This window comes from Exserohilum turcica, assembly GCF_000359705.1.
Source record: "Exserohilum turcica Et28A unplaced genomic scaffold SETTUscaffold_14, whole genome shotgun sequence".
Lineage (NCBI taxonomy): Eukaryota > Fungi > Ascomycota > Dothideomycetes > Pleosporales > Pleosporaceae > Exserohilum > Exserohilum turcicum.
In genome coordinates this window covers 864,701-892,168 of record NW_007359959.1, presented here as the reverse complement: position 1 = coordinate 892,168, position 27,468 = coordinate 864,701, and the positions used below count along the sequence as shown (strand labels likewise).

The following is a 27,468-nucleotide window of genomic DNA, read 5'->3' as shown; positions in this document are numbered from 1 at the left end:
CACAAGTAGATGCCATGTCTTCGAGTGAGCCTCTTGCTACTGCCGCGCCCATTGTCAGCCCTGACGACGGCGGTGAGGCGCCCGCCCTCCGGTTAGAGCAGACGGAGGAAAATTCTGGCGACGAGCAGGCAGAACCGCTTCCAACAGACGAATTGGATGCCCTCGAAGCCCCCCAAGCACCAGTGATTGAGTCAATGGAGCCGGATGAGATTTCTGGCGAACCCTTTGACAGCGACCCAGCCCAAGGGCCGCCGCCATCATTACCCCAAGAAGAAGAAGAAGAACCACCCGAGTGCCTTCCCAACACGACTTACAATCCGGAAAAATCAATACCCAACGGGACATCTGGCGCAGACGAGGATGCGCAAATACCACCAGAAGCGCTCGAGGTGCCTGCTGTAGAATCTGAGCCAACTGCCGACGCGTGGCCAGCTGAAAGCCCCATCGAATCAGCTGCAGAACCTGTAGTATTTCCAGACAGGGAACAAGCTGAAGCGGCTCCAAGGATACCGGAAATGCCTGCAACACATGAAGAACCATGTCATGGCGCGCAAGAAGAGCCAGCAGCAACAATGCAAGAAGAGCAAGAAGCAACAATGCACGTTCGATTAGAGCGCCCCAGGACAACCGACGAGGAAAGAATCACCATTGGCTTTGTTGAAGACGCTCCACAGAATGGCGATCATGTCCATTTGCAAGAGCGGCAAAAGCGGTTAGACCAGGATCAGGACGAGAGGAAGAGCAAAGAGAAAGAAGAGGCTGATGCAAGAGAATTGCTACAGGAACTTGAGCAAGAACGAGACGCGGCACAGGCTCAAGAAGACGAGGCTGCTCAAGTAGCCGCACAAGAGCAGAAAGCGGGCGAAGCCGACAGGCAGGAGCAGAAAGACCCAGCAAAACTACGGCGAGAGCGCTCGATTCGCGAAAGGGCCGAAAGAGAGACACTGGAACAAGTGTATGAAGCCAAGCGGCTTCTGGCTTTAATGGAGCAAGAGATACGGGCGACGGAGGCTCAAGACGAGATTGAAAAAGCCGCGCTTGCAGAGCGAGCCAAGAGGGAGAATGAGCAGCTCGAGTACAAGCAGATGCAGCGCGAGAGACTGGAGCAGCACCGAAGAAACACAGAGGCGCGTCTGGCTGCAAACGGCACTACGAGTGCCCAAAAAGAGACGGAGCAGGTCGAGGCTGCTCGGAGAGCCATCGAAGAAGCTTCACGTGATCGAGTACCAAACGACGCCGGACCCCCTCCCATGCCGCCTACAGGAAGTCAGGAACGGCGAGCAGCAGCGGAACCAGCACGTGCTCAGACGCCTCCGTCGGGAGGATATCGTGCACAAGCACAAGACCACTCTCCAGGCCAGTCCGATCGACCCTTTAGATCGTATCGATCTTTCGCGCCACATGCACGGAAGCTTCGAACGCAGGGAGCGGGTCCAAACTATCCACCAAAGCCCTATGCCGTCTCGCGTTTTATGGATGATGACATACCTCCTGCACCCAGTCCGCCTATGAGCAGAGTACGCCCGATGTAGGTTGACTGTCCTTCCTTGCTCTCCCAGCACGTTGCTCGGCTCTTCTGCGGGCACACAGCGCGTCACGTTTCGGGCGGCTGCCGCATGACGACATGTCGCCAAACACCTGGGCTATTCTTGCAACGTTTCGGCGAACGATTTGGCTAACTCGACACTTCTCTACAGACACGCACCTACCTTTGACAGCGACGACGAGTCAGAAGCGAGCCTAGTACCGAACCGGATAGCGTCGAGGCGCCCATTTAGCGGTGAAGCGCATGAAGTGTCCAGGGCCCACTTGGGCCCGCAGCAACCACGTAGCGTTTTTGCATCCCGAGTACCTGTCGAGCCGACCTATCCCGCCCCTCCACCAACATACCATCCCAGCTACTATGCCCCGCCATCCCAGCCGCCTCACTACCCTAATCATCATGGCTACGCTATGAGTCAGCAGGCTTGTCCCGCCCCTAACCCCAATCCTTACGACCCTTCGTCACACTCTTCCTCCTCCCCATACCAAGAAACATGGAGCCAATACCCACCTGGGTATCCTCCCTACGGCAGCCCCTTCCATCAGCTGGACCCCTCGGGCTCTAGAGACTATCCATCACATGCTCTAGAGGCCAGCAGACCTGCCATCGAAGACGGGTCTGCCGACGTCTACTCACGCCTTGCCCACACCATCCCAGACCTGCACCACCTGCTTGCACGTCACAAAGAAACTCACACGCAGCTCAGCGCACGCGAGGACTTGCTCCGTCGGACAGGTGCCGAGAAAGAAGAGAAGCTGCGGGCAAAGGATGCTGAGATCTTTGAGCTGAAGGAGAAGATTCGCACCTTGGAGAATAGACATTCAGCCGAGGCAAACCGGCTACACTTCCAAATCGGTAACCTGGAAGAGCAGGTGAGGGATCTCCGACAGCAGATTGCCGACAACAACAAGTCGAAACGCGAGGCTGAAGAGATACGGCTGGTCCTGGATACAGCCATGAAGTCCTGGGAGGTTAGGTACAAGGAGCTGGAGGATGTGCATCGCGCTCTCGAGAGGAGTACGGCCGAGGAGAGGGAAAGAACATGGCGGGACTTTGACGAATGGAAATCCACCACCAATACCAAGCACGATGCCGAGAAGATTGCCCTCGCTATCCAGTTCGACAAGAAGCTGAAGAAGGCCGAGGCCGCTGCCGAAGAATGGCGACAAGATGCCGAAGAGGCTTCTGAGCTTCGTGCCAAGCTCCAAGAAGCCCTTGAGCGGGAGCGGGAGAACCAGGAAGCTTGGGCCTCCGAGCGTGATGCCCTCATGCGGGAGCGAGACTTTTTCCAAAAGAGTTGGGAGGAACAGCGTATACTCTTGGATACCCATCACCAGGAATCCGACATCCACAGCAGTCTCTCGAGGAAAGCCGAAGAAGAGGCAGCCAGGGCTGATCACCTGGAACAGGAGAAGGATGAGCTATTGAGACAATACGAACAGCTCAAGGCTGAAAGCCAGCATGAGAAGGAGATCATCAAGAGCGTTGCTAGCAACCTCGAGTCTGAGAAGTCTAGGCTGGAGAAGATGATGGAGTGCTATGGAGACATTGCAGAGATCAAGAGCAAGGGCGACAGCTACTAGTAAGTGCTTTCAACTGTCCTTCTCAACCGAAGCTGATCGCTAACTCATCACTCTCAGCCTGTCATCGTTCTCCCATCTGCAAAGACAAATCATCGACCTCGCAACCACTCACTTCGTCCATCTCCCAGTACGACCACCGCCAGAGGATCTTGGACAAGTGCCTTCTAACCTACCATCCTTCATCGGCGATACCAGAGCCTCTAGGTAAGCATGACAACTGCGAACAAAAGATGACTTACTGACCGAGCAACCTTGCTACAGACAAGTTCGATCGGCCTACATAGCTCACACAGTGGCGAAGCTCATCACCTATCGTGTCTTTGGTCCCTTCCTGTTCAGCCTTGGCCGTCGTTACGACAAAGCTGACTCGCTGTTCTCTTCGATGAGCCATCACATCCGCGAGAAAAGCACGCGAAAAGAGGCAATCTGGCGTCAACAGACTCTTCTAGCGGCTTTCACGAGCTCCGGTGCCAAGCAGCGCATCAACACAGCTGCTGGCACGGTTGTCGAGGAAATCGTCAACGCGATCAAACACTTTGCCGACCCAAGAGAGGAAGAAGGTATCAAGGTCGCAGTCAAGCGTATCGTGAAGCTTGCCGCAGAGACGTGGCGATTTGCACGTCTCGAACGTGAAATGATCACGGCAGTCATGCCTGCTCTGCACGATGAAGAGCATCAATTCACCGGTAATCAGTATTGGCCCGCTTACAAGCCAGAAGACACACCAGGTTCCCCCATGGACACCTCGTCCACCTCCGATTCGCACCCACGGCTACTTTTGAGGATGTTCCCTGTTGTGTACCGCGAAGCGAAACATGAAAACTTCCAGGTCAACGGTGAGCCGCGCGATGAAGGCTGCGTTCTCCATCATGGGCTCGCTTTGTATGATGATGCTGAGCCTGTAGTGGCGAGGCTGGAGGAGCTCAAATCTGCTGGTTTGCCATCCCACACCACTCTATTAACGAGTCCGACTGACGAGGGCAAGTTTCCGGCGCCGGTATGTGACACAACCCGTGTGTGTTTACTTTATCCCAGAGCACTTCTGAGCACTTTCGAACTTCACCTGATTGCTGCAACCCACGCGAACCACTCCGACCCCTACGAAAACGAGGATTGCATAGAAACACTTGGCTAACGTGTTGCTGCCACAGGAATCCCCCCCTCCCCGAGACGCGCAAACAAACCCCCCCGCTCCTCGTTCCCCGACCAAAACCGAGACGAACACGGCTGAGAAAGCTGCCTCGCGACCGCGCCCATCATCACCAACGGAGAAGTCAGAGAAGCCGGACAAGCCTGAAAAGCCTGAAAAGTCCTCAACGATCAAGCGAGCGTTGAGCCTTTTCTCTGGCCCCTCGCTAGGTGACAGAAATGCATACACACATCCACCACCGCCACCGCCGACGTCCGTGTTCACGTCTCCCAGAAACATCATTGGCATGCCAGTCGAAAGTCTGGCTGCTTCACAACCACCAAGTTCAAGGAGAAAGCCGCCACCACCGCCTCCTAAGCCTGTATCTAGGCCCGAGATACCATTGCCTGTTGCAGAAGAGAGTGCGGTCTTCCCACCACTGTTTTCCAGAACTCCAACAGAGGAGGCTATCCAAGATGATGACGTGGAGACTGACGCAAGTCCTCCTACGCCGGTAGACACTGTGTCTCCACTCTACGATGCCATAGATGACATTGAGAGTCTGTTGCCGCAAAGGAGGACTTCCTCAACGACGCACTCACGTCGTCGCTCTACCCACACTCGCCGATCTGAATCAGCTGTTGAAGATGATCTAGTCGAATTCACTCCTCGACCTGGATCTGCCCGCCGGCGAAGTACCTATGCTTCTAGTGTCCGCACACACAAATCGGCCGACACTGAGCGCACCGATAGGAGTGAGCGTACAGACAAGAGCGAGCGTACGGACAAGAGTGAACGCACAGAGAAGAGCGAGCGCACGGAAAAGAGCGAGCGTACAGAAAAGAGTGAACGCACGCACAAGAGCGAGCGCACAAGCCGGACAGAGAAGAGTGATCGCTCGGATAAAACCGAGCGCGAGAAGGCTCGTTACTTGTACGAGAGTCGAAGCGCTGGCGTCAAAGCCTTGTACCCCACTCCTTCAAATGGAAGCACCAAGAGTAAGAGCGAAAGGAGAAGGAACCACGGCAGCAAGGATATAACCAAGGAATCGACCTCGTCCAGAGATTCGAAAGAGTCAAAGAGGGAGTCACGTGAGGTTAAACGAGTGAGGAGCATCTCCGACAATGGCACTTGGGACACAAACAGTGTCTTCACTCACGATGAGTTTGCACCTACCACTGTGTCAACCAACGTGCCCTATCCTTACGTCTATGATTCAAGGCGTGACTCCAAAGACGTGAAGAGAGAATCAAAGGAGATCAAGAGACAGCGAAGTGTCTCTGTAGCTGGAACGTGGGATACCGCCAGCGAGGTTACTGAAGTTGCTCCACCCACTACTGTATCAACCAACGTTCCGTACCCGACGGCGCTGTCTTGGGATCTGCGACGAACAAGAAGCATTGCCGATGACGGCACCTGGGATACCAGCAGTGAGGTAACTCAACGTGGCCCTGAGACCACTGTTTCGACCAATATTCCATATCCAGCCGGATTCTCGCACGAGTCTCGAAGAATGAGCGTCTCTGATGCGGGCACATGGGACACTGCAAGCGTTTTCACGCAGCGTGCTCCCCCTACAACTGTGTCGACCAATGTTCCCTATCCGACAAACTTTGCTGAGAGTGAGGCTGCTTACGAGTCCCCCTCACCACGGGAGTTGAGAAGACTGAGTGTCTCAGATGCTGGTACTTGGGATACCAACACCGAGATCATGACCCACCGCCCCCCGCCTACGACTGTGTCGACCAACGTTCCATACCCGACAAATTTTGCTGCAAGCGAGGCATCTTACATCCCTCCCTCGCCACGGGAGCTGAGAAGATTGAGTGTTTCTGATGCTGGTACCTGGGATACCAACACGGAAATCACAACACATCGACCCCCGCCTACGACTGTGTCAACCAATATTCCGTACCCGAAAAACTTCTCCACGAGCGACGTCTCGTACGTGCCCCCGTCACCGCGGCAAGAGAGAAGACTGAGTGTGTCTGATGCTGGCACATGGGATACCGCCACCGAGATCACAAGCTATCGCCCCCCACCTACCACCGTGTCAACCAATGTGCCTTACCCAGCTGGGATTTCTCAAATGCGAAGAAGGCCAAGCGTCTCTGATGCTGGTACTTGGGACACGGATAGTGTTGTTACACAGCGTGCTCCGCCTACAACAGTCTCAACCAATATTCCCTACCCAAGCGGAGGACACGCGTCTTCGATCCACCTGCTCGGTCCTTTTGAAAGACTGAAGAGGGAGCAGGAGCAGCAGAACCTCTCTGATGAAGGCTCTGACGCTGGTACCTGGGACACGAGCAGTGAGGTTACCCACGCGAACAACGGGCCTTCTACGGTCGTCTCCGCCAATGCGCCTTACAAGGCTGAAAAGCCTGCAAAGCCTCAAAAACCCCCAAAACCCGACCGGCCAAAGTTCCTGAGAAGCAAAACCAGCGTCTCTGACGCTGGCACTTGGGACACGAACAGTGTGATTACGAATAACGACATGAAAACGACGGTTTCGACCAACGTGCCATACCCGGCTGAACGACGACTTCGCTAGATGTGCCCGAAGGAGGGACATGAGAGTTTTTCCAAAGTCCTTATGAGAGGCTCCGGGTTCCACCCCGCGAGTACACGTTTTTCATCTTGATTGCATTTCCCGTTATCTGACTTGATGGTTTTCTTTTGCGCTGTTTGCCTTGTTGAATCATTGCGGCAGCTTCGCACCGAGAATTGATGGAGTAAATGTAGATGACATATATGAAGGACGAACATGAATATGAAGTACGCGTTGTTACGGCCGAGCAAATACGATGAGTTCAAGACGAGCGCGTCTTTACGTACATACATGCAACTGGGCGTTCTGGGATTTGTATGCTTTTGTTTTGTTCTTAGTACGCTATTATAGATCAGCTTGTAGGATATTCAAACACACGAGATTTACTTGCAAGTGCGACTGTCCAGACTTTTGTGCTTGATCAAGGCCATTCGACCATGGTGAAAACGAAACGTGAAGTTGGTAGTGAGGACGAAGCTCACAAGGCCAATGGCCGAGGCTAGCCCGTGATCCCTGAACATTGCTCTAGAGCTCAAAGCTACACCCACTCTCGAAGCAACCACCAACACTACGCCCTCGCCCTGCAAACTCACTGCCTATACCGTGCCCAATCGCGTCTTTACGCGTCAATTCATCCCAACAGCCACGACAAAATCTCTCCAAATGGCCGAACCATCTCCCAACCCAGCAGCGCCAGAAACCCCAGACACGGATGCCACAATCACAAACGGCGACGCACAAGCACAATCGGCAGACGTAGAAATGGCAGACTCGACCACCGAACAAGCAGTACGATACTTCCTGCGCAGGAATTTGACAAGGAGGAATATATAAAAAAAACGAACTAACTGGAAAAAAATATTTAGGTTCAAGGTGAATCCTCATCGTCATCAGCGCAAGCAGCATCATCGCATCAACCTACCGTGCAAACACAACCGCCAACACCGTCGTCGTCGACAACGCCCGCAGCAGCAGCAGCAGCAGCAGCGCAAAACGCACCTACACTACCTCCTGCTTCTGCTTCTGCGCCCACGCCCACGCCCGCTTCATCGCGAAACTCACCGCATCCCACGGCGCCGGCGCCCTCGCAGCCGATTCCACATGGGAGCCCTACACGCGTCTACCTGAATCAGAATGTTACGCCGTACCTGCTCGAGGCCATGAAGCATCTTGCGACGCAGGAGCCCGAGAAGCCGCTCAAGTGGCTGAGCGAGTTTTTGGCGCAGAAAAGTGCAGAGGTGGAGGGCGCTTGAGAAGTGGTGCGTGGGCTGAGGGAAGGTGAGCAGGATCAAGTGGTTGCTGGGGTATAATGTATGTGCTGGGAAAGAACAAGCGGGAGGGAACTACTAAAGACAGTAGTTTGCACGACTCAAGATAATGTGTGGAGATATCCAGGTGGTATAGCTGGCGTGCAAGACATGTAACAAGGCAGGCGTCGTATACGAAAAGATACCCAAGTCAAACCAGCATCGACATCACAAACACGCACTTTGGCACTCTGATTGCAATTGGGTATATTCATCCTGAGATGATACTTTTTGATTCATTCCGTATCGTGATGCTGCTAGGTATCCGTAAAGCAAGCATCCATGCCCATGAACTCCACGTAAATGACTTCCATCACGATTACCAGCCACACCAATCCTACATCTGCTTATGCGACGAGGGTAGAGGCGGTGGCGCTCTCGTACCTCCAGGTAGGGGGGAGAGTACCGACGGTCTTGTAGTAACGGGAGAGCTGAAGCAATCATTAGCCCATGCTATTGCCCAGCGTCTCGAAAATGCAAAACTTACACGGTGGATACGGGACTCGATGAGAATGAGGCGGAACTTGCTGTCCCTGTCCTTGCGGTTGGTCTGGAGGTGCTTGCGGACGGCAACGGCCTTCTTGATAAGCATGTAGAGGTCCTCCGGGATGTCGGGGGCGAGGCCTTTAAGCGCAAAATGTTAGCCTAGACCAACAAATGCAGTTTTATATAGCGCGCAGATGCCTCCTCGCTGGGAGCAGAGCTGTGTCGACTTGCGCTTTTCTCATGTGTAGGAGGTAATCGTACCACTCGACTTGAGGATGCGGAGAATCTTGTTGCCGGTGACAACCTTGACCTGGGCGATACCGTGCGAGTCACGGAGGATCTCACCAATCCTGCAAAACCATCCGTCAGCGCTCAATCCTCCAAAATCTCTTCTCTTCGAATTGCGGCTTACTGAGAAGGAGTAGCACCCTTCTTGGCGAGCTTGCAGATCTGGTCGACAACCTGCTCGGGGGTGGTCTTCAACCACGCGGGGGGGTTGCGGGAGTAGGGGATGGCAGAGGCTGATATGCCCTTTCCGTTGCTGTGAAGACGACCCATTTTGAATGAATGTTCCGGGCGGAGAGCTGGTCGATTAGTACGAAGACGTGTGGAAGGCTTGGAGTCGTGATGGAAGTTCGCGATCCAACGACCAATTTCTCTCGCGGCTCGGCTAGGTGTGTGGTGGACCGTGCGCCCGCCTTAGCGTCAAAGCTCCTGCTGCTAGACAAAAAGTCTGCCAACCTCACCTTCTCACCCTTCCCAGCTCTAGCACAACAAAATGCAGGCGCATCCACCCATCTTCAGGCCTTGTTGCGGCTAGATGAGCGCCGTGCACTTGCAATGTTGCTCTAGTAGCATGTAACTAACACGCAGCTCAAACTCTGACCATGTCCCACAGGTACGTGTACGCATTTCTCTTTTCTCCTACAGCACAATGATGATCCACCAAAATTATTTTCTGATACCTCTTATTTTAGGCGAGGCCTTCACGGGTCTTGCCGGTGCATTGAACTTATATTCTGAAATATGCTACATCCTTCTCTCTGTTCAGTTCATGCTTTTGAGGGAAACGTGGACTGACTGAAAACAGAGAGGCTGGTCAATGAAGATCTTGCAGGTGGTTATCGGACATGCGGGTCTCTGTACATCTAAGAGAGCGCGCTGAGCTGTTCCTTCTGGGTTACGATGAGATGGCCCCTTCTTCAGCCTTCGTAGCGTGGCTTCTCCATATTCAGAGTTGTGGTTGCAGAACGGCCCTTCTAAATAGGATACTCAATCTACTATTTCAACACGATCCACTCCAAGTCTCCTGCTCAACATTGCGCGACACTTTTTACACAACATTGATCGAGTGACCAGCATAGTCTATCCGGCATGAAGCATACACTACTCAACGCAGTCCTACTTTTCCCTTTGGTGCACAGCAAAACCTCCAAGGAGCTATGTCGTGGCACTGCTGAGCTGTCCTCGGATGGCAACTAGTATTGCTCCGAAGTTTGGGCCATCACGTATCGAAACATCAGCCAGCCTGGTGCCTACAATCGCACGATTAACATTAATCCCCGAACTGGCCTATGCGGCCATGAACGTGTTGATTACCCCAGCTCAGGTCCACTCACACCGTTGTTTGGAGAGGTACGGTCTACGATTGATCAGATGGTCAGGGTGTTAACGACGCAGCAGGTGTCGATGCATCTTCGCGGACCAATGAATGTCAGCCAGCTTGCTGTCTATCAGCTTCCAGGCGAAGCGCAAAGGATGCAGAAACGAAGGACGGTACCTTTCTACAACCGACGCCGAGCATTGAAGGAGCAAGAGACATTGTGCAATACAACCGACTCGACCAACTCAGCCCGTTTGGCAGTATCAAAATGGACGACTTCGGTAGTGAAAAGAACATACAACACGACGATCAGTTGGAGTCGGACTACTGTAACAATGACCAAGACAGTAACGAAGAAGTGCGATGCTACTGATATTCCACAACCCTTGCCAAACACAACATATGTTGGGCCACCACTACCTTGTTTTTCCACACCGTCTCCCTCATCGCACAGTACTTGGAGTAGCGGCAGCAGCATGAGCCTTGACACGCTTTTCCAGCGTCCCAACGGACAGGCCTACGTAAGCCCTACCTCTCCAACCAGTCTAGGAGCTCGACAGGATTCGAAGAGACAAGGCGCAAACTGGAGACGAGTGGCATACTACACATCAAGCGCACCTGCTCAGGCTACTGGACTTAGTTTCATGGCCAACTTGGGGGACCCGGCAAAATCCGGCACATTTGATTAGTAGGTCTTTCACGAACAAAGAAGTCCTGATGTTGACGTGATGCAGTGCTTTCGGCAACTCTCTCAGCTACGTGGCTCCACAAGGCGACAAGGTAGCAGCCGAGAGTGTGCCTTTTGAAGGCACGCTGCGTACTTCTGAAACGGAGATTGTGGTTCTCTCTGATAAAGAGTGCGACGCGGGCTGCCCGTATTGGAGGCCGAATGCCACTTCACACTGCATGTTAAGTTGTTTCCCTAGATGTTGACCAGACCTAACATTTGCAGATGGCTGGTCAGGCTCGTCAAAGGCCTTCTTCATCGAGTTTCAGATGGACCACTATCCCAACAAGGGCACCGATCAGGGGTTGCTGTCGGATGCGCCGGCATATTGGTTCCTTAACGCAGCGATTCCGCGTGCGCTCCAATATGGCAACGACCGAAACAACGTTCCGTGCTCTTGCTGGTCGACAGGGTGCGGTGAATTCGATGCCTTTGAGCTGCTCAGCAAAGGGGCAGAGCGTGCAAAGTCGACGATACATCGACAAGGCAATATAGAAGGCGGCGATTCGAACTGGTTCCGCCGGCCCGTTGGACGCAAGATGAAGTTTGGCGTCGTGTGGCATTATCCGCATATCACGGCATTGGTACTAGAAGACGATTTCGACTTTTCTGCGCAGATGACGGGCGAGAGTATCCAGAGGCTGGTGGCGTATGATGCAGATAGCTGGGTGCATTCGCTGTATGCCATCGGCGACTGAGACGGCCCGCGTAGGCTAGCCTCAAGGGGATGCGTTACCCGGTGCACATTGGTAGACGACACATGTACTTGTAGATATTGACATAGGAATACAGAGGGTGCAAGGCCAAGGTGCAATGCTGTGCCAGTGCAGGCTGGTGTCTGTAGGTGATTACACATGGAAGAGGTCTGGAGTGCGGTTCGTGGGGCAGCCATGCCAGGTGCAGGCGACGGATCTGGGATGACGATTACGGCTGACGGAGTGGGCCGATAGGTGCAGGCGGGTGAGTGGTGGCAAAGGTGTTCGGCAAGTGGTTGCCAAAGCGGGCACGAGAAACCGAGGTCTGTCGCAACCCAACGCCCGTGATGCCCCCGTCAAAGAACAGCATGCAGCCGTAGCCCGGCCGACGGCACCGCTGTGCTGATGCTCAGCTACTGTCCCAGTCCTCATCGCTCTCCACACACACCCACATCCGCATCTCTTGTCCCATCCGCGACGGGACTGCGAGCGCGTGTGCGTGCAGAGTCAACGGCCGACGCGGATCCGCTCCTTTGGTCACGGCAAGCCCCCGGTCCTGGTCTCAGGCCGTTTCCCCGCAAGGAATCGCCTCGACTCAGTCGCCGCTAAGCTAATCGCCAGCCTCTCGCCATCCGCACTTCTTCTCTCCTTGTCGCCATCCCACGCCATCTCTCCGCTACGGACCGCTGTTCGCGCGCAAAGCGGCCGTGACGACGCAGCCAGACACGCAGGGCACCATGTCTTCGCCGTCACCGCCAAAGCCATGGGAGACGAGCACAGGCGCGACAAGTGCCTCGGTTGGTCAGTTTCGCCCGCTGTTTGGCATGTCGGGAACCATTGTGACTAACCACCATGCAGGACTCACCGGCTCGACTAGCAGCACAGCACCCAGCACCACCACGGCCACTGCCGCGTCCCCGTCGTCTGCCGCCGCTCCTCCGTTGCCATCCGTGCCCGACTCGCTCAGCACCGTCGCGAACCGCAACGCGACGACATATTCGGGCATGAACAACCGATACACGTCGCCCTACGCCAGCGGCTACGGAGGCATGAACACGTACAACTCGCCCTACTCGACCATGGGCGGGGGCTACGGGTCCATGTACGGCGGTATGGGCGGCATGTACGGCGGCATGGGTGGCATGTACGGCAGCATGGGCGGAATGTATGGAGGCATGGGCGGCATGCCGGGCGATCCAAACAGCAGCCTTACACAGTCCTTCAGCCAAAGCACAGCAGCCACATTCCAGTTGATTGAGAACATTGTCGGCGCCTTTGGTGGCTTCGCGCAGATGCTCCAAAGCACATACATGGCGACGCATTCGTCATTTTTCGGTATGTCGGTTTCCTCATCCCATGTGTGTTGTTTACTAACAAAAAAAACAGCCATGGTATCCGTAGCAGAACAGTTTGGAAACCTGCGACAAACACTAGGTTCGGTATTGGGCATATATACCGTCATGCGATGGATAAGGACGGCCATTGCAAAGCTTACCGGACGACCCTTGCCAGCTGATGCGACCGCCCTGACCCCCGCGAGCTTCGCGGCTTTCAACGGCCGCATGCCAGACGGCTCACCGGCGCCTCCCAAGCCGTCCAAGAAGCCTTTCGTCGTTTTCATGCTTGCTGTGTTTGGCCTGCCATACCTCATGGGCAAGCTCATCAAGGCACTTGCCCGATCACAAGAGGCCGAGGAGCAACGGAGGATGTTGGAGAACCCACAGGCTGGCCAGGTGCTCGACCCCAACAAACTCGAGTTCTGTCGCGTCCTGTACGACTTCACTCCCAACGCCAACATGCAGGGCATGGACCTCTCGGTGAAGAAGGGAGACATGGTCGCTGTGCTTAGCAAGAGCGACCCCATGGGCAACGCGTCAGAGTGGTGGAAGTGCCGTTCAAGAGACGGCCGCGTGGGCTATCTCCCCGGCATCTACCTGGAGACGATCCAGCGAAAGACGCCTGCCCAAATCACTAGCGGAAGCCAGGTTGGAAGCCCAGCTAGCAGCAGAAGCCAAACAATGACCAGCAGCAGCGCTGCGGCCCGGACCGCTGCCATGGCGGTGAGCAAGGAGAGCGATAAAGCTGGACCAAAAGTCGAGACCAAGGCAGGAGACATGGGTGTCGAAAGCTTCCAGAAGGGCGCGTTCTACTCGTAATGGCACGATGATGTTTGCTGGGCATTTTTGTTTCTTTCATTGCGTTTGGCGTTTTCCATATTATCAGTCTCTGGTCCGTGGGCCATTGTATAATGTCGGCTGGGAAAAGCTACGGCTACGGCGTATGGCGCGTAAAGATATCATGAGCGAATCAATGTCGAAATTCACGCTGGATATGGGGTTCTGGACGACATGTCGCCAATGTCTATCACGTGAAAATGGTTGTGCTTGCACTTGCAGGGTCTGGTGCAAACATGGGGCCATGCATTGCACGTCACTCGACATGAGCCACAAAGCCTCCAAGCAACCGCCCAAGCAGCCGCCCACACAACCACGCGCGCCTTCCCCTTTGCAACCGGGCTTACCCCTTTGATTCCCCCATTGCTCCCTCCTTGTTTTCACCACACTAAGCTCTCTTTCGCGATACTAGGCTGCCACGTACAAAAAGGCCCACCGCTCGGCCCCTCCCCCGCCAACTACACGACGCCGCGCCCGACCGCATAGACCAAGCCACAACCCCATACCCAAGATTCACGACAGCTCTGTATTGTGCCTGGCAAATTACTGGACACTCTTGGTTCAGACTACACGTGGGATTTGATCTGAGGAGAAAAGAGGCGCGCGCCGCAGCAACATGTTCGCGGCCAAGCGATTAGGCAAGGTACGTCTACACAGCAAGATGCAGCCCTCGAGCTCGCATGCGGTGACAAGTACTTGAACAACTCGAAGTTAACAAGCCCCCTAGGAGCTAGCAAAGGTACCGTAACCCTCCCGTTCGTTGCAAAGCGCATACGCCTCCACTACCAGTCCACACGCCCAGGCCAACCACATACAGCGGAAATGTCATTCATACGTATAGGCGTGAAAGGGCCACTAACTCGGAGAAACAGATGCACGAGAAGCTGCCACCGGGCATAACGCTTGTCAAAGCCGACGACTTTGAAACCTGGCTCATGGACATTCAAGTCATGGACGCAAACCCCATCTACCAAGGCGAAACCTACCGGCTGAAGTTCGGTTTCAGTCCGCAGTATCCTATCGAGGTATTCCTTCTCTTGGAACTAGCCAACTCGGCCTAGCCAATCGCTGACCATGCCGTCTGTTAGGCACCCGAAGTTGTATTCGTCCGCGATGAAACCCACCCGATACCCTGGCACCCGCATATCTACTCCAATGGCATCATCTGCCTCGATCTACTAGACCGCTCTGGCTGGTCCCCCGTACACAATGTGGAGAGCGTGTGTGTGAGTGTGCAGAGCATGCTCACCAGCAACACTAAGAAGGAGAGACCGCAAGGAGATGAGAACTTTGTGAGGTACAACACGCAAAGGCCAAGGGACATTAGCTTTGTGTTTCACGACGAAAAGGTCTAAGGCTAGGCGGTTTGTATAAGCCGATGGCGCTGGTAGGCATTGGTGTATGATAAAGATGGTGTCCGGCGTTTCTTTTACAGGATATGGATGTCATTGGGGAAAGGAGACAGGGCGTTAGGTTGTGACAGTTTTTATACGGAAGCATGGGAAGGCTAACATTACTACCAGCCTTTGATGGATAAACGGCCAGAACTTTTACTGTACTGAAGAATCTCCATCCTGCCAAGTCAAAGTTGTTGTTTCCTACTCGTCTCCACTTTTAGGTAATTGTGACCAGGAATAGGCTGCTTTAATGGATTAATCCTAGCAGTACAATTGAACTCCAATGATGGTGGATCCTCCGATACGCATACGGAGCGTGAGTTGGCTTCTTGATGATCTTCAAACGATAGAGTTTGGAACGGCACAGCACAATCGCGACTTGAAACTCGGATTCGAGCGTGACCTTTCTGACAGGAAGAATCGCTTGAATTCGGACTAGGCCTATACTCGGTTCCACCAGCAGAAAAATGTATGTCAGCTGCGCAATCTATGAGGTGACTTGCTGCAAAGGTCCTTACGCTCCGGGAGTCAGGCTCGGCAAGCAAGCGAGTAACACTGCTGCGTGCACACAATTGCAGCGAACTGTGCACCAACCCACCCTTCGCCAAATCTCGTATTATACTCCAAAATAGAAAAGATACAGGACCCTGCGCGAGAGTGGCCGAGGCTCGCCATTTGCCCCCCGTTGCCCCCGTTGCCCGCAGCGATTTATTTTTCGAGGGTATCGATAAGCGCCGTCGAACGAATTAACCGAGTGTGCCTAGCGTCGCCCGCCGACACTACGAGCAATCCCTGCGAGGCCAATTTTTCTCCGTTCGCTCGCCTTTAAGCAAGCGCAAAAAAGATTCCCAACCCTCTTTTTCCACCTTCTCTCCAACACCTTCCTGCTCTTCAATTTCTCTCCAGGTTGTTCTTCCCACACACACCGCAATCATGAGCGAAGAAGTCTACGAGGGCGCCATCGGCATCGATCTTGGTGCGCAACACTCGCAAATATTACCCCACAGTGGCATGTGCTAACCAAATATCCCACAGGCACCACCTACTCTTGCGTTGCCAACTATGAGGGCACCAATGTCGAGATCAGTATGCGCCCGCTCATCACACATTCTCATCGCGAGCAGTCGGCTGACAATGTTTGCCCGCAGTTGCCAACGAGCAGGGTAGCTTCACCACCCCCTCGTTCGTGTCCTTCACCGCAGAGGAGCGTCTGATCGGTGAGGCGGCCAAGAACCAGGCTGCCATGAACCCCGAGAACACCGTCTTCGATGTCAAGTGAGTTTTTTGCGCACACACAGGGCGTATGCCATCAGTACGCTGACTCTGGCAGGCGTCTCATTGGTCGCCGATACGAGGACGAGACCGTCCAGAAGGACATCAAGTCATGGCCCTTCAAGGTCATTGACCAGGGCGGCAGCCCCGTCGTCGAGGTCGAGTACCTCGGTGAGAAGAAGCAGTTCTCTCCCCAGGAGATTTCTGCCATGGTTCTCGTCAAGGTACGATCTGCGCACACATACCCCTATGCAGCGGGGCACATGCTAACAAATTGCCACAGATGAAGGAGGTCGCTGAGACCAAGCTCGCCAAGAAGGTCGAGAAGGCCGTCATCACTGTGCCTGCTTACTTCAACGACAACCAGCGTCAAGCTACCAAGGACGCCGGTGCCATTGCTGGTCTGAACGTCCTCCGTATCATCAACGAGCCCACCGCCGCCGCTATCGCTTACGGTCTCGGTTCCGGAAAGACCGACAAGGAGAGGAACGTCCTCATCTACGACCTTGGTGGTGGTACTTTCGATGTGTCTCTTCTGCACATTCAGGGTGGTGTTTTCACTGTCAAGGCTACTGCTGGTGACACTCATCTTGGTATGAATACTTGGACTACAACCTCTAAAAAACATTTTCTAACACTATCTAGGTGGTCAGGACTTCGACACCAACCTCCTTGAGCACTTCAAAAAGGAATTCACAAAGAAAACCAAAAAGGACATCAGCGGCGATGCTCGTGCCCTTCGTCGTCTCCGAACTGCTTGCGAGCGTGCCAAGCGTACCCTCTCCAACGCCACCCAGACTACCGTTGAGATCGACTCGCTGTTCGACGGTGAGGACTTCAACGCCAACATCACCCGTGCTCGTTTCGAGGATCTGAACCAGAAGGCCTTTGCTGGCACTCTGGACCCTGTTGCCCAGGTTCTCAAGGACGCCAACATCGCCAAGGAGAAGGTCGACGAGATCGTCCTTGTTGGTGGTTCTACCCGTATCCCCAAGATCCAGAAGCTCCTCAGCGACTTCTTCAACGGCAAGAAGCTCGAGAAGAGCATCAACCCCGATGAGGCCGTTGCCTACGGTGCCGCCGTCCAGGCTGGTATCCTTTCCGGAAAGGCTACCTCTGCCGAGACTGCTGACCTCCTCCTTCTCGATGTCGTTCCCCTCTCTCTTGGTGTCGCCATGGAGGGCAACATCTTCGCTCCCGTCGTTCCCCGCGGTCAGACCGTCCCTGTAAGTACCAAACTGATGGAACATTCCTCGACATTAGCTGACCTTTTATCTAGACCATCAAGAAGAGGACTTTCACCACTGTTGCCGACAACCAGCAGACCGTTCAGTTCCCTGTCTTCCAGGGTGAGCGTGTCAACTGCGAGGACAACACCTCTCTTGGTGAATTCACCTTGGCCCCAATTCCTCCCATGAGGGCTGGAGAGGCCGTCCTCGAGGTTGTCTTCGAGGTCGACGTCAACGGTATCCTCAAGGTCACCGCCACCGAGAAGACCTCTGGCCGCAGCGCCAACATCACCATCTCCAACGCTGTTGGCAAGCTCTCGTCGACTGACATTGAGAACATGATCAACGACGCCCAGAAGTTCAAGACCAGCGACGAGGCTTTCAGCAAGAAGTTCGAGTCGAGGCAGCAGCTCGAGTCATACATCTCCCGTGTTGAGGAGATGGTCTCTGACCCCACCACCTCCATCCGCCTCAAGCGTGGCCAGAAGGAGAAGATTGAGTCTGCCCTCTCTGATGCCATGGCCCAGCTCGAGGTTGAGGATGCCTCTGCTGAGGACCTGAAGAAGAAGGAGCTTGCGCTCAAGCGCACTGTCACCAAGGCTTTCTCCACCCGATAAGCGTATCACATGGTAGGAGTGCCACACGGGTTGGCAGGTAGGAAGTAAGGGCGCAGGTGCAGGATACCCAGACTGCGAGCTGCGAACGGAGTTTGTTCTATTGCGGCTTTTAACGATAGACTTGGTGTGTTTGGTTCCTTCATCTTTCATGGGTTTCCGTTTCCGGTATTCACGGGGATGTGAAAAAAGTCTTCTTTCTGCTTTCACGACGATGCCTGACGAAACGATCGTAATGGATGTTCTGCAAAAATGCGCCTGGCGGTCATTGTCTCTTATGTAGCTCACAAGGTAGATACATGGAGAGAGAGAAAGATAGGAAAGGAAATTGAAATGACTTTTGAATATGGCTTTGCTTGGTTCTCGAGGATGTGATGATGATGTTGTAGTGTGAGCTTAGCCTAGCAACAGGTGCTGGTTATCTTTTTGAGCTCTTACTATCAAGTATGGAAGTGAGAACAAGACTCGGATGGATCTATGTCTTACTGTTCGCACTGCCCACTAAGATTAGCTAGTCATTGACCAAGAGCTACGAAGCAGCCATAACCGCATTCTGATTTGTGCGTGAGTCCAACGCCGAAGCAGTGGGCTTCACGACAACACAGTGAGATAGACTTGGCTGGTGAGTTTGAATGCTATTCAGAAAGGTAGTCTTTGCAAGTTATCAGCCATATATCTGAGGTCCTCAATGAGATGTAAAACACGTAATTGCACTGGTCGACGGGCGGGTGTGCTCAAACGTGGTTTTCAGTACTCAGTTCGAGATGTAGGACATTAGAGTGATAGAAGCAGCGATGCTGCCGTTGAACGTTCAGGTGCAACTGCAACAAACTCGTGCAAAAAGAGATGTGCATATTCCAGGCAATCTATATTTGAGATTGCACAACTTGATACTTGCTCATGTCATTACCACATCTACTTTCTGCCTTGAACTAGCATCAATCCCCCAAAAGACCAAGATCCTTAGACACCCTGCGCTGCACATACTGACTCGTTCAATCAATCAATCAGTCAATCAATCAGCCCTTGAATTTCCTAGTCTCAACCGCACCGCCAACCAGATCATCGCCTCGAATCATATTCGTCGCACACACTACAATACGGCTTCCCCTGCCTTCGCCGCCCGTTTCCTTCAGCTTACTACCGATGAATCGTAGGGCAGCGATTTCCGCTCTTGTGACGCCTCCGAGGAAGAAGACAGCCACAGTCTTGTTCTTCTCGGCTTGGCTTCCGTTGAGCAGCTGTCTTGCTTTGACGGCTTTCTCCTCTCCCTTTTGCGCCTCGTCAAACGTTGTGCCGCGTATGTATTTTGTTGCATCGTCGAAGATGCGGAGGCCTTGGGCAAGGGGATTTGCTTGCGCGGAAGCCCTGGGATCAGAGGGGGGCTTGATCATATTTGCGAGCGTGTGTTTTTGGATGATGGATTGGACCAGGCGGACGCTCAGTGGTGCGTAGCCTGAGAAGGTGTAGGAGATGTCGTTTGGATCTGCTTCGTTGACATCATCGTCCCATAGCTTAAGACTCTTCCGCAATGGCGTGTAGTTTGTTACGCTGCCCGGTTTCGCCGGTGCGCCTACGCCACCGAGACTGACGCCGCCTCGTTGGGCCAGTAAGCCCATCTTTTCGAGAGCTGCGACTGTGAGCATATGCTGCGGCCCATATGCTTGAATGATGGCGCGTTTGAAGTTTTCTAGGTCTTTGGGGCGAAGGCCCGCATTTGTTGTACTTTCCAAGCACAATAGACGCAGGATGGTGGAAAGCGATACATCGCGGTTGATGAGTTCGGTAATGGTTTCATGCTGTGTAGTTGGATCCGCGCCGGACATGATGTTCTGCTGTACTTCTAGGCTTCGTGTGAAGATATCCGTTCGTGTAAACTTAATAATCTCTTCCGTAAGGCTGGTATGCAGTTTCAAACTAGCTTGCTCGGCCTGATAGCCAGGAAGTTTTGCGACAAAGTCACGCAGCTCCGAAGTCGTCTTTGTGGCAAGCTGGTCACGTCCAGTGCTGCTTTGGAGCCGCCGAGCGGCTTGGTTTAGAAGGTTGCCTACAATGGCAAAGTTCGCATCACTGAGATCAGCATACAGTGTGTCCTTTGCGTCAATCATGACCTTGCGCTTCATGCTCGTGGACGCCGAACCAGTCTGGTCTTGCTGAGGCGCTGCACCACCAACAACCGAGGAGTCGACTTCTGTTTGGTTGGCGGAGATATTGAAAACCTCATCAATAAGGCCCTCATAGGTCAGCTGAGTCAACAGTACGGTAGGGAAATCGACTTCTCGATCGATAATGATGAGGCTGTCCATGTGAGAGCTGGGTGTTAGGCCCAAAAACGACGGTCCTCCGCCAGCAGACGTCTCGCTTGCTGCGACCTCAGTACGCATGCGAACTAGTAAGTCTGCGAGACGCTTTCCGTTATCACCTTTGCCGATGATTCGTGGGAAGAGGCCGTACTTTTGTTGCTGCAGCATCAGTGCTTTGGCCGACAGATAGATGGCGGTCGGGTCCTTTTTCTTGGAGGAGTCAGTCTCAGCTCGACGATGGACATGCGACACAACATACGAGATACAGGTCCGGCACGGCATCTTCGAGCTCAAGCGACAGCACATCATCTGCAAGAGGCACGAAGAACAATGGCCACTCGCTCACATTGGCTTCACCCAAGACGCCCGCCTCTTCAAGCAATTGGTCGGAGGTCAGAGTGCGGCGGGGCACCCAGAAAATGGAGAATTCATGTTCAATTTCGCTGTCGCGTCGAATACGTTTTATTTGGTCTATCTACAATGTTAGCACCGTACAATAGACTGATCCTATATGGAGATAACAGGCAATCCAATAAAAGCGCTATCTTTATTCTAGGGATCAAGACTGGCCAGACAGAGTAGGTAAAAGATCTGCCTAGCCTACTTTTTGACCCAAAAGCATGCTGTCAAGCATGAGAGAGTGAAGCAAGGAAGCTGAGAAGCTTCACTTACCAGCAACAGCCATGACCGTCTTTGCTTTCTCGCCTCTGACAAGGAAGACAATGTTGCGCTGTGAGGAGTCGACGTTGTCGTTCTCGAGGAAGAAGGGCTTGTCAACGCCATATTCCTGCAACGTCGAGAACTTGACAAGCAGGTTCAGCGGGCCGGCCAGGCTCTTCTCCAGCACGAGGTTCTTCTTTCCTCGTATCTGTTTGTGTGTGTCAGACGGTGCAGCACATTGCGGCGCTGATATTACCTTACACCCTCGAGCAGAAGCAGCAGCTCCCGCCGCGCTTTTTCAGTTATATCCGCCGCATTGAAAGGTGTGATGGGCGCCATTATCGCCGCTGTATCATGAGTTACAGCTTGTGCGGGGCTTCACTAGAGGCATGACTGCAGGCGGTTTGGCCTTGTGTCGTGAAGGTCGCTGGGAAGCAAAAAATGAGCTTCAGTTGGAGGTTCTTAAGCTCTGATGCAAAGGCACGTGCACGTGCACGCACGGAGCTTGGCACTGTACTAGGGCAGATGCAGACATGAAGTGAGATTGCGCTCTGGGTCTGTTGAGTGACTCTCTTTACCGTGATCCAGAGGATACATAGTTTCATACTCTAGTATAAGTAGTGGCGGCCGCTCTTATCTACGACATCACTTGGTGCACACGAAGAAAATTGTGCATCACACTCTTTAAGTCGGAAATGCTTTCCGAACTGGGATCCGAAAGGACAAAGTCCAGGGAACATTTTACGGGTTGAATGTCATTTTCAATGTAGCACACCCTCACCGGGTTTATTCTCTGTATGGTGGATCTATCTACAACCATGGGTATACAGCAAGCCAACAAACGTCATGAGCTTCAAAAATGCAAGATATCAAAATCTTTCAGACCGCATCGCTCGATCCAAATTCTATGCTCCCAAAGCCCTCAGAGCCGTACGCAGTTCTTTCACCGCAGTATCCGCATCTTCAAAGTTCAGAGCAGAGATGGCCCATTTGGCATGCTTTTGTGCCAACATGATGGAGTCTTCATCGTTTCTGAACGGGCCGTTGGAAAACTGTTGTGGAGGTTGAGAAGGCGGCGGCGGTTGTGCATATGGGTTCTGATGAGGTGCTGGTGGATACTGTTGCTGAGGCGGGAAAGCGCTCGTCGGTGGCGCATACTGCTGTTGGGGTGGTTGAGGAGAGGGCGATGCAAATTGATTTTGTGGAGGTTGGTACGAATTTTGCGTAGGAGCTGCTGCTGGCGGAGATGCAGTGTTTTGGTAGAAGCCTGAAGGATCGGAAGCTTCTGGTGCTTGTGGTACCTGTGGGCTAGTTGGCAGAGAGGAGGTCAGAGGATCTCTATCCATGGGCGCTGTTGGGAGGCCTGGTGGCGCTGATTCTCCTGTGAAGGTGGGAGGATCCGTCTTGGGGAAATAGCCCCCACCAATAGAAGTAACGGAGCCCTGCCGCGATTGGGCAGGCTGTGAAATGGGAGACACGTCGCTGTGCGATGTATGTGTGTATCCTGTAGGCGCTGAAGGGAGATTGGGAGGAGGGGGTGACACCGGGGGTGCAGAGAGGCTGGGCGAGGGTTGTACAGAGGTGTCAGGAGCCGACTCGACGTAGGGTTGATAGGGGTTCTCTGGAGGTTGGGCCGCAGCGGCCTGGTTTATGCGCTGCACTTCGGGATCTTCTGGATCCAAGGCAGGCGGCGACACGGGCTGTTCTGGAGTGTCATGCACTGGGTTGGTGGCGTTGGGGTCCTCGCCAGCCTTGATAGCTTTGAGAATGCGCAGAGCGTGGTACTTTGCATACTTTGTTTTTGCGGCGATTTCGGCGTCGTTGTTCTTCCATATCGACATCATCTCGAGAAAGGTGGACGCTGCGCGCAGCGTGTCGACGGTCTGCCTATCGACGCCAGTTAGCTTGGGCTTTGGTGACGGCGCAATGGGCCATGACAAACCCATTGACTCTATTCTCTGCCATCTCCCTCTCTGCCTTTCCCAGCGTCTGCAGGGCAAACTGCTCGCAGTAGGCGCTTGCGACGGTGTCGTCGACCAAGGCATCCTCGCTGGGGTTCTCGGCCTTTGCCTGCTCGAGCCGCTCCATGAGATCGGTCGTGTAGGCGGTGCATTCTTGGTCGGCCGAGTGCAGCCCGCCCGCGATGATTTTCTGGACCATGTAGAAGCGCACTGTAGCGCCATTAGCACGCGTCCTTTGTGTCGGCGCATAGGGCATCAGCGGTACTCACGCCAGTAGGTGATGATGGGCTTGATGCGCTCGAGCTGGGCCGCCCGCTTGGCCGGTTCCGCGAGCTGCAGCTTCTTGAGCTTTGCTGGAGTGACGCTGGCCATGGCGGTGGAATATGTGGCGGTGGAATATGTGGCGGTGGTGTGGTGGTGGTGTTGAGTGCAAAGCTCTAGGCTTCTCTTCCCCTCGGCAGATTGGCGGGCGATGGATGGAGGATGCGGTCATAGGCGCTAGCACTAGCGATCAGGCACCCCCCTGTCTCCCCGCATCGCAGCTATGGCCAGATAGACACTGGCAAGCTGTTACAGAAAAGAGAAGAGGCCAACCTGGCAACAAGGCCAGATAAATGAGTATAAGCACGGCAGTGGCCTCACTCATCCTCCTGGTCTCCTAATTCACCTGCACACACACATTCCGACACCACACACTAGCCATGGTGCGCACAACGACTTTGTTCGCGGCCACCGCTGCGCTGGCCCTCAATGCGCACGCTGAGAGCATGTACTCCAAGAACAGCGCCGTCGTCCAAATCACAGGCATGGACTACGACCGCGTCATTGCCAAGTCAAACTACACTTCAGTGAGTATGCTCATCCATGATTTGGGTTTGTCAAGCTAACCACGTCTCAGATTGTCGAGTAAGGCGTCCTCTCCATCTTTCCCAACTGCCGCATGCTTACGCCTCGTAGATTCTACGCGCCATGGTGTGGCCACTGCAAGAACCTCAAGCCTGCTTACGAAACGGCCGCCAAATCTCTCCAAGGCATCGCCAAGGTCGCTGCCATCAATTGTGACGAGGAGATGAACAAGCCCTTTTGCGGGAAAATGGGTGTCCAGGGCTTTCCTACTCTCAAGATCGTTCGTCCCTCCAAGAAACAAGGCAAACCCACGGTGGAGGACTACCAAGGCGCCCGTTCGGCCAAGGGCATTGTAGAAGCTGTCAAGGACAAGGTCCCCAACTCAGTCAAGAGAGTGAACGACAAGAACCTTGATGAATGGCTACAAGAGAACAAGGATACAGCCAAGGCAATCCTGTTTAGTGAAAAGGGAGTTGTTAGCGCTACAATGAGGGCACTAGCAATTGACTTTGCCGGCATTGTCTCGGTCGCCCAAATCAGGAAGACCGAAAAGGGAGCTGTTGAAAAGTATGGCATCACTGAATACCCTTCATTGATCCTCATTCCCGTCAGCTCAGACACACCAATCAAGTATGATGGTAAACTTGAAAAGGCAGCCATGGTCGAGTTCCTTTCTCAGATCGCTCCACCAAACCCCGATTGCCCCCCTGCGAAACCCAAGAAGTCAAAGGGCAAGAGGGACACTAAGAAGGACTCGAGTTCCTCAAGCAAATTTGCAAAGGCTTCGGCTTCCCATAAGTCAGACGACGCTTCTTCAGCCGCCGCATCAGCCACCGACGAGACCCTCGAAGAGCCCGATCTGCCTAATGAATCGCCCAACCCGAATGTCAAGGATGAGGATACACCAAACCCAGTCGTTCTTCCCGAAGAAGAAGTCAAGCCAACCATTCCCTTGGTCTCTGAATCTGCCGAGCTTCAATCTCTGTGCTTGACCCAGAAGAGCAAGACCTGTATCCTGGCGCTCCTGCCCAAAGACGAGACCTCGGAGGCTGCTGCTACTGCTATCGCCTCACTCGCTTCCATCCACAAGAAGTACGATGTTTCTGGAAGCCATCTTTTCCCCTTTGTTGGTGTTTCAGCAACCAATCCTCTTGCGGCTATCCTGACCACGGAGCTGGGTCTCGGAAGCGCAGACGAAGTACACCTCATCGCCACCAACGGTAAGCGTGCCTGGTACAAGAAGTACTCTGGTAGCGCTTTTGGGGCCGAGGAGGTTGAGCAATGGGTCGATGCCATCCGCATGGGCGAGGGCGAGAAGGAGAAGTTGCCAGAGTCGCTTCTGGTCGCTGGCGAAAAGCAAGAGACCAAGAAGGCACCAAAGGCAGAGGACAAGGATTCTGAGCCCTCACCTGAGCACAGCGAACTCTAAACAGTGGATTCATGAATCCATAATCGAGGTTTCCTCAAGGAATTGTGTATATTATTTAAGCAACAGGCTGGCTTTTCTTTGCATACTTGGTTCTTGAAAGTACACGCGGAATTGACATGTTGATAGGATATGCTGTTCAAATGCAGGTTGTTTTGACATTTATCGCAGAAGTTACACGCAACACATGGCCCAATCCCATCAGCTGCAATCATAGGTATAAACGAGTGTCACCACGTGTATAAACCATGAGTTGTGCGTCTGTTTTTTGTCTTGATGTCGGATTTGGTTTGGTTTGCTGTAGAGAAAGGTCGGCCGAACATGACACTCAGCTCACTCTACCATGAAGATAGCTCGGCCTACCATGAGGACACAGGTCGGCCGACCATGGGAGACCATGGAAATACCATGGAGCCATGCCTAAAGGGGCAACAAGCATAGTTCAGTCTACTATGAGATGTAGTTGGGTTTACCATGACCCAAGATCGGCATTCCATGGCTAAAGGTCGGCCGACCATGAGATGCAACTCGGCGTACCATGACTATACCTAAAGCAGTAATGAGAATAGTTCAGTTTACCATGGACACACCTCATCTTACCATGAGAATAGTTCGATTGACCATGGGGTTATACTCAAAGGAGCAGTGACATAACTCGGCCGACCATAAACATACCTCACCTTACCATGAGATGCAACTCGGCCTACCATGGACAGACATCGGCCGACCATGAGGCGTAACTCGGCCGACCACAGATGAAGATCAACCTACCATGAAAATTCCTAAGTGGGAAATAGGGATACCTCAGTCTACCATGACAACGGCATGGCCGACCATGAACAACCTCATAATAGCATGGCTTACCATGGGATGTTTCCCAATTAGGTTAGTCCATGGTAGACCGAGGTGAGTTCGTGACAGGACTCACGTCGGCCGACCATGGGCAGAAAGTGCCATTACCATGGCGCCAAACCACACAAGGTATAGTACTTGCCTATATGGGAATCGGCACTACCTCGGTTGACCATGAGGATAGCTCGGCCGACCATGAGGTCAAGTTCGGCTTACCATGAGGTGGAATTCGGCTTACCATGAGATTTTAGTTGGGTATTGGTCATGGTAGGCCGAGTTACGCCTCATGGTCGACTGAGCTAAACTCCATGGGAGAAGACAGGTGGTCATTTCCCTCTGGGTATTTGACAGAGGGTCTCTCGTATAAGTAACACCGGTGCCTAGGACGCTCAATAATGGAAACAATAGTCGTTAAAGCTCAGCTTCGAAGCGATAATGTGCCGGTTTTGTATGTGCTTCATACTGTCGCTTTGAAAAAGAATTCGTTGACGAATATAGGGTAAGTTTGCTGTCGTCCATGGATACCAGCAGGCATTTCCCTCCTATATCCAATGGCCTCGTAGCATGGTCAAATGTATACTTTGTTCCCCTGGGTCTGTGATAAGTTTGCGATATAATAGGACTGCTTTCAGTGCAATGCAAATGTCATCTCATACCTACATATCATGCTCCAGAGGTTCTCAGGCGGAAAAATAGATTGTGGCACGGAGTAAGTACATATGCCTCCACTCAACATTAATCCGCCCCTTAGAACCCAGCTATGGTATTACTAGGACTTAGTCACATCAGCGTTTGTCCCTTGTATCTCATAATCCTATCTATTCCCAAAACTATGCCTCCCACTGACAATCCCCATCACGCATCATATACATCCAGAACCACACCTTTTCAAACGCGCAGTAGTGCAACTGTCTTCCTGCCGTGTAACTGCGTCACCGGAGCCTTTTTTTCCCAGACAGGCCTCCCATTGACGCCAATCCGTTCTACCCGACAAATTACCCTGCGGCTCAACATTTCCCGCGCTGTGCCACAAGCCAAGTTGACCCTTTGCCGGCTATCCAGCATGTGCCAATGCATGGCACATGAGAAATTGGCAGCTGCATGTAAACT

General features: G+C 53.3%; 10 protein-coding genes across 10 annotated transcripts; 7 read left to right on the top strand and 3 right to left on the bottom strand.

The window, feature by feature from the left end:
* Nucleotides 1–572: 572 nt before the first annotated feature.
* SETTUDRAFT_148551 (uncharacterized protein) lies at nucleotides 573–7,179 on the top strand (the record flags this gene model as incomplete). Its single annotated transcript, XM_008025396.1, has 7 exons — nucleotides 573–1,528; nucleotides 1,698–3,125; nucleotides 3,184–3,330; nucleotides 3,388–4,123; nucleotides 4,278–5,034; nucleotides 5,140–5,877; nucleotides 6,226–7,179. 7 exons carry the CDS (start codon nucleotides 573–575, stop codon nucleotides 6,807–6,809), a joined length of 5,346 nt encoding a protein of 1,781 aa, XP_008023587.1. The 3' UTR covers nucleotides 6,810–7,179.
* A 290-nt stretch (nucleotides 7,180–7,469) lies between these two features.
* On the top strand, nucleotides 7,470–8,280 carry SETTUDRAFT_46515 (uncharacterized protein; the record flags this gene model as incomplete). Its single annotated transcript, XM_008025171.1, has 2 exons — nucleotides 7,470–7,595; nucleotides 7,673–8,280. 2 exons carry the CDS (start codon nucleotides 7,470–7,472, stop codon nucleotides 8,057–8,059), a joined length of 513 nt encoding a protein of 170 aa, XP_008023362.1. The 3' UTR covers nucleotides 8,060–8,280.
* Nucleotides 8,281–8,304: 24 nt separating this feature from the next.
* On the bottom strand, nucleotides 8,305–9,214 carry SETTUDRAFT_168167 (uncharacterized protein). Its single transcript, XM_008025395.1, has 4 exons — nucleotides 9,012–9,214; nucleotides 8,861–8,949; nucleotides 8,601–8,737; nucleotides 8,305–8,544 (listed from the first exon to the last, which is right to left on the bottom strand). Exons 1-4 carry the CDS (start codon nucleotides 9,155–9,157, stop codon nucleotides 8,461–8,463), a joined length of 456 nt encoding a protein of 151 aa, XP_008023586.1. The 5' UTR covers nucleotides 9,158–9,214; the 3' UTR covers nucleotides 8,305–8,460.
* Nucleotides 9,215–10,306: 1,092 nt separating this feature from the next.
* On the top strand, nucleotides 10,307–11,627 carry SETTUDRAFT_106109 (uncharacterized protein; the record flags this gene model as incomplete). Its single annotated transcript, XM_008025394.1, has 5 exons — nucleotides 10,307–10,462; nucleotides 10,495–10,514; nucleotides 10,678–10,890; nucleotides 10,937–11,115; nucleotides 11,155–11,627. 5 exons carry the CDS (start codon nucleotides 10,307–10,309, stop codon nucleotides 11,625–11,627), a joined length of 1,041 nt encoding a protein of 346 aa, XP_008023585.1.
* A 483-nt stretch (nucleotides 11,628–12,110) lies between these two features.
* On the top strand, nucleotides 12,111–13,948 carry SETTUDRAFT_148544 (uncharacterized protein). The gene is made up of 3 exons (XM_008025393.1): nucleotides 12,111–12,425; nucleotides 12,483–12,959; nucleotides 13,011–13,948. Exons 1-3 carry the CDS (start codon nucleotides 12,362–12,364, stop codon nucleotides 13,778–13,780), a joined length of 1,311 nt encoding a protein of 436 aa, XP_008023584.1. The 5' UTR covers nucleotides 12,111–12,361; the 3' UTR covers nucleotides 13,781–13,948.
* Nucleotides 13,949–14,414: 466 nt separating this feature from the next.
* SETTUDRAFT_27004 (uncharacterized protein) lies at nucleotides 14,415–15,153 on the top strand (the record flags this gene model as incomplete). The annotated part of the gene is made up of 3 exons (XM_008025108.1): nucleotides 14,415–14,441; nucleotides 14,671–14,823; nucleotides 14,887–15,153. The coding sequence occupies 3 exons, from the start codon at nucleotides 14,415–14,417 to the stop codon at nucleotides 15,151–15,153; spliced, it is 447 nt and encodes a 148-aa protein (XP_008023299.1).
* A 906-nt stretch (nucleotides 15,154–16,059) lies between these two features.
* On the top strand, nucleotides 16,060–18,655 carry SETTUDRAFT_168163 (uncharacterized protein). Its single transcript, XM_008025392.1, has 7 exons — nucleotides 16,060–16,171; nucleotides 16,231–16,281; nucleotides 16,344–16,470; nucleotides 16,526–16,691; nucleotides 16,751–17,060; nucleotides 17,113–17,693; nucleotides 17,747–18,655. The coding sequence occupies exons 1-7, from the start codon at nucleotides 16,129–16,131 to the stop codon at nucleotides 18,311–18,313; spliced, it is 1,845 nt and encodes a 614-aa protein (XP_008023583.1). The 5' UTR covers nucleotides 16,060–16,128; the 3' UTR covers nucleotides 18,314–18,655.
* Nucleotides 18,656–19,232: 577 nt separating this feature from the next.
* SETTUDRAFT_168161 (uncharacterized protein) lies at nucleotides 19,233–21,683 on the bottom strand. Its single transcript, XM_008025391.1, has 4 exons — nucleotides 21,535–21,683; nucleotides 21,286–21,481; nucleotides 20,873–21,084; nucleotides 19,233–20,823 (listed from the first exon to the last, which is right to left on the bottom strand). Exons 1-4 carry the CDS (start codon nucleotides 21,610–21,612, stop codon nucleotides 19,330–19,332), a joined length of 1,980 nt encoding a protein of 659 aa, XP_008023582.1. The 5' UTR covers nucleotides 21,613–21,683; the 3' UTR covers nucleotides 19,233–19,329.
* Nucleotides 21,684–22,178: 495 nt separating this feature from the next.
* Nucleotides 22,179–23,628, bottom strand: SETTUDRAFT_148533 (uncharacterized protein; the record flags this gene model as incomplete). The annotated part of the gene is made up of 3 exons (XM_008025390.1): nucleotides 23,504–23,628; nucleotides 23,216–23,444; nucleotides 22,179–23,160 (listed from the first exon to the last, which is right to left on the bottom strand). The coding sequence occupies exons 1-3, from the start codon at nucleotides 23,604–23,606 to the stop codon at nucleotides 22,179–22,181; spliced, it is 1,314 nt and encodes a 437-aa protein (XP_008023581.1). The 5' UTR covers nucleotides 23,607–23,628.
* A 188-nt stretch (nucleotides 23,629–23,816) lies between these two features.
* Nucleotides 23,817–25,675, top strand: SETTUDRAFT_168160 (uncharacterized protein). The gene is made up of 3 exons (XM_008025389.1): nucleotides 23,817–24,082; nucleotides 24,133–24,140; nucleotides 24,192–25,675. The coding sequence occupies exons 1-3, from the start codon at nucleotides 23,936–23,938 to the stop codon at nucleotides 25,507–25,509; spliced, it is 1,473 nt and encodes a 490-aa protein (XP_008023580.1). The 5' UTR covers nucleotides 23,817–23,935; the 3' UTR covers nucleotides 25,510–25,675.
* Nucleotides 25,676–27,468: the final 1,793 nt, after the last annotated feature.

What these genes read in the sequence shown, in the direction of transcription:
- SETTUDRAFT_168160 (XM_008025389.1), top strand. Translation starts at nt 23,936, where the DNA reads ATGGTGCGCACAACGACTTTGTTCGCGGCCACCGCTGCGCTGGCCCTC.
- SETTUDRAFT_168167 (XM_008025395.1), bottom strand. Translation starts at nt 9,157, where the DNA reads ATGGGTCGTCTTCACAGCAACGGAAAGGGCATATCAGCCTCTGCCATC. An exon ending in AAGGGTGCTACTCCTTCTCA is followed by an intron (nt 8,950 to 9,011) that starts GTAAGCCGCAAT and finishes ATGGTTTTGCAG; the next exon opens with GATTGGTGAGATCCTCCGTG. An exon ending in TCGAGTCCCGTATCCACCGT is followed by an intron (nt 8,545 to 8,600) that starts GTAAGTTTTGCA and finishes TGATTGCTTCAG; the next exon opens with CTCTCCCGTTACTACAAGAC.
- SETTUDRAFT_168161 (XM_008025391.1), bottom strand. Translation starts at nt 21,612, where the DNA reads ATGGCGCCCATCACACCTTTCAATGCGGCGGATATAACTGAAAAAGCG. An exon ending in GACGGTCATGGCTGTTGCTG is followed by an intron (nt 21,085 to 21,285) that starts GTAAGTGAAGCT and finishes CATTGTAGATAG; the next exon opens with ACCAAATAAAACGTATTCGA. An exon ending in CCGTGCCGGACCTGTATCTC is followed by an intron (nt 20,824 to 20,872) that starts GTATGTTGTGTC and finishes GACTCCTCCAAG; the next exon opens with AAAAAGGACCCGACCGCCAT.
- SETTUDRAFT_148544 (XM_008025393.1), top strand. Translation starts at nt 12,362, where the DNA reads ATGTCTTCGCCGTCACCGCCAAAGCCATGGGAGACGAGCACAGGCGCG. An exon ending in CGCGACAAGTGCCTCGGTTG is followed by an intron (nt 12,426 to 12,482) that starts GTCAGTTTCGCC and finishes ACCACCATGCAG; the next exon opens with GACTCACCGGCTCGACTAGC. An exon ending in GACGCATTCGTCATTTTTCG is followed by an intron (nt 12,960 to 13,010) that starts GTATGTCGGTTT and finishes CAAAAAAAACAG; the next exon opens with CCATGGTATCCGTAGCAGAA.
- SETTUDRAFT_168163 (XM_008025392.1), top strand. Translation starts at nt 16,129, where the DNA reads ATGAGCGAAGAAGTCTACGAGGGCGCCATCGGCATCGATCTTG. An exon ending in GGGCACCAATGTCGAGATCA is followed by an intron (nt 16,282 to 16,343) that starts GTATGCGCCCGC and finishes GTTTGCCCGCAG; the next exon opens with TTGCCAACGAGCAGGGTAGC. An exon ending in AACACCGTCTTCGATGTCAA is followed by an intron (nt 16,471 to 16,525) that starts GTGAGTTTTTTG and finishes TGACTCTGGCAG; the next exon opens with GCGTCTCATTGGTCGCCGAT.